The 6,057-nt window shown below is 39.4% G+C and overlaps 1 protein-coding gene across 1 annotated transcript; it reads right to left on the bottom strand.

Moving 5' to 3' along the window:
* Nucleotides 1-1,204: 1,204 nt before the first annotated feature.
* On the bottom strand, nucleotides 1,205-3,928 carry LOC124291069. The gene is made up of 3 exons (XM_046727971.1): nucleotides 3,648-3,928; nucleotides 2,761-3,047; nucleotides 1,205-2,254 (listed from the first exon to the last, which is right to left on the bottom strand). The coding sequence occupies exons 1-3, from the start codon at nucleotides 3,658-3,660 to the stop codon at nucleotides 1,784-1,786; spliced, it is 771 nt and encodes a 256-aa protein (XP_046583927.1). The 5' UTR covers nucleotides 3,661-3,928; the 3' UTR covers nucleotides 1,205-1,783.
* Between the last annotated feature and the right edge of the window lie 2,129 nt (nucleotides 3,929-6,057).

The raw sequence follows: 6,057 nt of genomic DNA, 5'->3' as shown, positions 1-6,057 counted from the left end.
GAAAATAGTGAGTGAGTTTAGTTTTACGCCGCACTCAGCAATATTCCAGCTATATGGCGGCGGTCTGTAAATAATCGAGTCTGGACCAGACAATCCAGTGACCAACAGCATGAGCATCGATCTGCGCAATTGGGAACCGATGACATGTGTCAACCAAGTCAGCGAAACTGACCACCCGATCCCGTTAGTCGACTTTTACGACAAGCAGTCGCCTTTTTATGACAAGAATGGGTTGCTGAAGAACTATTCTACCCCGGATCCTTCACGGGTCGATTGTGAAAATAACCCGAGGTGGTTAACTTTTTGTTTTATGTATTTATACTTTTTTTAAAAAGTAAGGGAACTCCATTTTTAATTTACGTTTGAAAAAACTGAGACATATCTGAGTCAGTCATTGTCAATATGATAATAATGACCATTTGCACTTCCTTTTGACCATAGTTGGTTTTACAGTAATCGCTCCTGAAAGATGATTGGCGTGTGTGACGTGAAATTTGCATGTTTTCGATTTTCAAGCAAAAAACCGACTAGAAGCAAACACTAATAACTATGTGATGTAAGATGACTGACATAATTATAATGGTCTACAGTGATTTATCGACCTTCTTGAAAACCGTCAAAATTAAGAATGACACCCAATGCATGTGTAAGGGACTACTGCGTTGTGCACGTGCATACGACGCGTTGTGTTTATGGGTAGTTACAAACAGAAATGGTGTTCCGTTCATAAGATGACTGTCTTTGAAAAGGTTGTTAACGCTTATACTTCCCATCCAAATCGAAACTTCAGGTTCCCCTACATTTTTGTAAGAGAATATTCATAAAAGCGGCATTGTCACATGGTCAGTCATGTTTGAATCCGGATGTGATTTCACTTAAAACACTTGTGCAGGCCAAGATGGTACAGCACATTACAGTGACTAAACATAGAAGAGGTTACATTCGGTAAGCAGCCCTAAACAGTGAATTCAACTATTCTTATTGAAACACAGATATACCTTCAGTCACGTTTCATTCTTTAAAAGTGTACTCCTGGAACAGTGTGCGAAATAGCCACAGGCTAGCTAGTGAATTTTCATTGGGTCATTTTGTAAATATATCACTCTCACCGACTCGTTAAGTTATAATACACATCTTAGGAAATTGTTAGGAAATATACAACCAGTTTGATATAGATCTCTTTGCACAAAACAAAAAAAACATATAGACGAAATAATATGTATTCAGTCTCATCCACAGGCGAAAGGATGTTTCACAGCTCCAAAATATTATTGTAAAAATCCAGTATGTTCATCCCTAATGTTCACAGAAAAAAGACTTTATATTTTACAGGTTGAATGATAACTGTAACAACACAAATTAGATGTTGTGAACCTATTGTTCAAATATTGTACTAAGTACAAGAGCAGGGCTGACCTTTTCACGAACACCTCGTAAAATAACTAGTGTTCACTGGTGACAATACGCTCATTTCGGAAAAACGATATGGTGTGGCCAAGGATTGCAGAACACACCATGTTGCATGTTCAGAAAATTGAATTACTGACGAGAAACAAATCTAACATTCCTGTATTCCGACAACATGGTCTTTTACAACATGCCGATCCCGCTAAAAGGGTTGTAAGGCAATACATTAAAGTTTCTGGCAGTCATGCCCAATTGAAAGACGCATTTCGTTAAACAACTGAACTTCTGAATTCGGAGTCTTCACAATATCTCGGGAATGACTTTTAACAATTTTTTAATGTTTTGGAATGTACAGGAATTGTCACCAACAGCAGGTTCACTCAGTAACACCAAGTACATTGGCCATATTTGCAACAACATCAGCGACCTCGGACACGTTGTTTTTAACATCGTTGAGGCTCTTCAACACGTCTTTGACGTCGAAGGCTAAACTGATACCAGCTGCCGCAACACCAGCAGACTTGATAACCTTACCAGCCTTGACCTTCCCCAGGAAGCTTAACCCTCGTCTGAACTTTGCGATGTTGTGGACACCAACCTCCTCTGGCTTCAGACCAGTTGCCATCCACTGGACTTGTAGCGTCATGCTGACCACTGAAATAGCCTTTCTTGCCCGTCTTCCACATTTTTTGGCACAATCCAATTTCGTTTTGTTTTCTAGTAATGTGTCATAGTCTGGGACATCTCTATATTTGCTTTTCCGTCTTAAGGCCGCGATTAGACCCTGTGTTTCTTTTCTCAGCTGGTCTAGAATACTCTGAACCTCGGCAATACGTTTTGTCATCTCCTGAATAATTTGACGGTTCGGAATTAAATTTAAGCAAAGACATAACCAAGACATTTCTGTACATAGTAATGGGTATAGACGAGAGTAGTTATAACCAACCAATTGTTAAAGGTCTGAGCCGAGAAAGGGGTTATTATTTGTGTGAAAAGCAGTTGCACTTTTATATTATTCTTCTATATAGTGTAATTAGGTCTAAAGACCTAGTAGTTCCGAATCGGTTTTAGAACAGATCCGCAGCAAATCATACTTTCCAAGGAGTCTAAATGATTTACCCGTGAAGTTACAGTTGTTTTAAGCGACCCATTCCTATCCTAAAAGGCGATTAAGGGGATCGTTTGGTCAGGCTCGCTGACCCAGCTGGTGCATGTCATCGTAGACGGTGGTGATGACTTCAACCACTGTATTGTCTTTTCCAGATTCCTTTATTTACAGACCACCTTCATATGGGTGGAAAATTGCCAAGTGCGGCGTTTATCAACAAACAAACAAACTCCTTTATTACTGACCTCAGATTCCAACCAAGACACCGCCATTTCCCCGGCCCCACCGGCGAGTCCAGCTGCAGCTCCGGCACCCATAAGTACCAAGGATATTCCCCCCGTCACTAAACCCGAAGCTGCCCCCAAAAGTACCATCCCTCCACCAATAGCACCAGCAGAAGCACATGTTGCCTTGGCAATATTGGCATCCTTCTGTTGCTTTCTTATGAGCTCTGACAATGACTGGAGTTTCTCAGCTGCAGACGTTTGTACATTTAGACATATTGTTGTTTGGTTTCCTATTAACGTAGAAGCTGAAACATACATGGGTTGTTTTGTGAATTTAAATGCGATAAGAAGATAGTATTGTTGTTTAAAGTGTCGCGTTTACTTTTGTCCTCAAGTTTTTTTGTCTTCATTTTTTTCGGTGTGAAGCCAATTTCTGGTGTCCCCCTCCGTGATATTGCTGGAATATTGCTAAAAGCGGCGTAAAACTGAACTCACTCACTCACTCATTTTCTCTCGAAATATCAGCAAATTGTTAATGTACCTGTTACATAAATCATTCTACAGCCAGACTATTCGGACCAATGCGAGCCATGGTTTCAGCTTACGAAGCTTAAAATATCCATTACTCTGTGATACGAAGTCTCTGATAGGCTGCCTAGTTGAATTAAATACATAGACAAGGCATTTAATCGATCTGTCTTGCAGTGATAGATCAAAACAGCGAAAAACATATGTATGAACTAAGATGAAGTTAGCTTCGTATAATGACGCAAATTAAAACGAAAGTGAAAGTTAGTTTGGAGGCGGGACATACTATCAAGCTAATGGTTTCCTTGTTCCATGTACACTCTGTTGGGTGAATATCTTCAGGAACGAATGAAGATGTAGGAAACGATTATACATACCTGAATTACCCATTGTGATTCGAATTTAGTCGCTACGTTCGTGTACAACAGGAATACTGTGCTGAACTTCCGTGTTCGATGATCTTCTTCGACTTGGTTATCTGGGTTTTTAACTTTCGTTTTCAGAGGTAATTTGTTTGTCTAGTTTGTTCGACAGCCGCAGTCGTGGCGGCGGGTGCTCTAGGGAGGACAGGACACGATAACCAGTTTCGCGAAGGACTGATGTGACCACTGATTTTCACTGGTATTTTGCCTCCTAAACCCAGTAAAATATGTGTCGGGTGGATAATCTATTCTACAGCCTTGACCTTCTATATTTAGCATTTTGCTGATAAACTGATTCTAGTACGACCAGGTGGCCTATGCAGCTCAGGGACCAACCATTTAGTTCTTTTTCTTTAATGAAAATTATTTTTAAAATTGCGTCAATTCATGAAAAGATAATTATGCTTCGGACAGTGAAAACGAAAATGTCGGCCATAAATAGCACAGATTGCCAGGGAGTGGAGGTAATTACGAAGTATATTAATTCAAAGTAAAGATGTTTGACTCATCCTATGTGTATAAAGGAATGATAATCATGGATACACCCCACCCCCATAAGGCCACGGGTACGATAATCATGCATACACCGCCATTAGGTCACGAGTATGGTAATCATGCATATAAATCGTATAACGACACACTGCCTGTCCACATGATATGTTTATGTATGGTAATATAGTTTGTGTCTAGTCGATCGAAGTGGACCTCCCCTTGTCCTCGGTTGGTAATACCTCTAAGATGTGAATACACGTTCGTAGAAATAAAAAATCAGTCAGTATTATATAACAGTTTTATTCATATTTAGTCTTGATCAACAAAACACGTCTGATTGAATTGATTACGCCTACATATTATTACAAGCGACATTGTCACCTCTTCAGTCATGTTTGTGACTTCACTTAAAACGTTGATGCAGGCCTTGAGGGTATAGTACATTGCAGTGACTAAACATAGAGTAGTAAGTAGAGGTCGCTTGCGGTAAGCAGCCCTCAACAGTGAATTCAAATATTCTTATTGAAACATAGATATACCTCCAGTCACATATCTTTCTTTAAAAAAAATAAACAAATTGCAACACAGTTGTTCTCCACTAATCGATAAGAAAATGGATGTGGACATTTTTGTGCGGGGTCTGTTTGAGTTTAGGTTTCATTCAATTAACAATTAATAGTTGTCATAAACCCTCTCTCACGAAGTTCATAGCTTTCCATATATGGTCCCAGCAGTGTTACCCAGTCACAGTATCCTAATTTCAGAAATCAGAAATGGGCCTCGCACATTGTATAAATGTGGGGAATCGAACCCGGGTCCTCGGCGTGACAAGAGAACACCTTAACCACTGGGTTTCCCCATCGACTACAAATCCAGCAAGAGATCGGACTAGCGAAATATATATATATTTTTTATTTTTTTTAAATATCATGTTTTCCACTTTTTGTGAAAAGTATTCTTGAAAGGTGATGATACTGATGGATTCGCTCTGCTTAGGAAACATTTTTTTCAACAAATATAGACTGAAAATTTATCAAACTGACCTATGAGTGTGCAAGGGCAACATTATACTTTTCTCACATCAATTCGTAGCTTTCCACAGCGGCGGGAAAGTGGGATCAGAAAAGTTTAGTTATTTGACGCCGGAATGAAAACGTGGGATGGGAGATGTGGACACAGAACAAAAAGACAGCCTAACCGACAATACGACAAAAGGCATACACGGATATACGCTGCGCAAGGGTCCGTTACAAAGTGAACGTTTACAAGAGAGTATTCATGCCCATATGGATTACGACAAGCCAAAACCAATGACTGACTTGAGTTTCATCCTGCTACACAGAGAGTAAACCTCATCGGCCGGAAACGGGAAGTATACATGTGTCGAGTAGTTGATGCATACTTCCGGTCTTTTATTACCCATTGTTCGTGTGTTCGTGTGTTCGTGTGTTAAATACCACAGCTTTAAAACTGCAGTCAGAGATATTGGAACGGTAACTGTCATTAAGTTTGTTCTGAATTTATTGGTCATTCCATTTCTTTTTTTCTAAGACTATCATTTAATGATATATTACTTATTCCATTTCGAAGGCTTAAGAAACAAGTGTTGGTTTCATTGAATCATAACACATTATGTTCATTGTGAAAATATGGATCACTAGATACGAAATAATATATACAACCACATAAATCAACAGTATAGGCCATTCTTACCCCTAACGTTTGTGCATAGAACGTATAATGGTACGTTTGGAAAACAATTTACGAAGACTTTTTACAATCATCAAAAATCTATCGTAATTATAAATAGGTCACCCTATTCGTCGCCTCCAAAAATCTAAACGTTGCTTGTAGGGTAGCACTTCTAATCTGG

This window comes from Haliotis rubra, unplaced genomic scaffold (genome assembly GCF_003918875.1).
Source record: "Haliotis rubra isolate DU_JTF1 unplaced genomic scaffold, ASM391887v1 Scf480, whole genome shotgun sequence".
Classification (NCBI taxonomy): domain Eukaryota; kingdom Metazoa; phylum Mollusca; class Gastropoda; order Lepetellida; family Haliotidae; genus Haliotis; species Haliotis rubra.
The sequence above is the reverse complement of the archived record's forward strand: the minus strand, read 5'-3'. Positions and strand labels throughout refer to the sequence as shown.

Bases quoted from the DNA above. Each gene is read 5' to 3' on its own strand.
- LOC124291069 (XM_046727971.1), bottom strand. The intron at 2,255-2,760 runs GTCAGTAATAAA...CAAATTATTCAG, and splicing joins TGTCTTGGTTGGAATCTGAG to GAGATGACAAAACGTATTGC.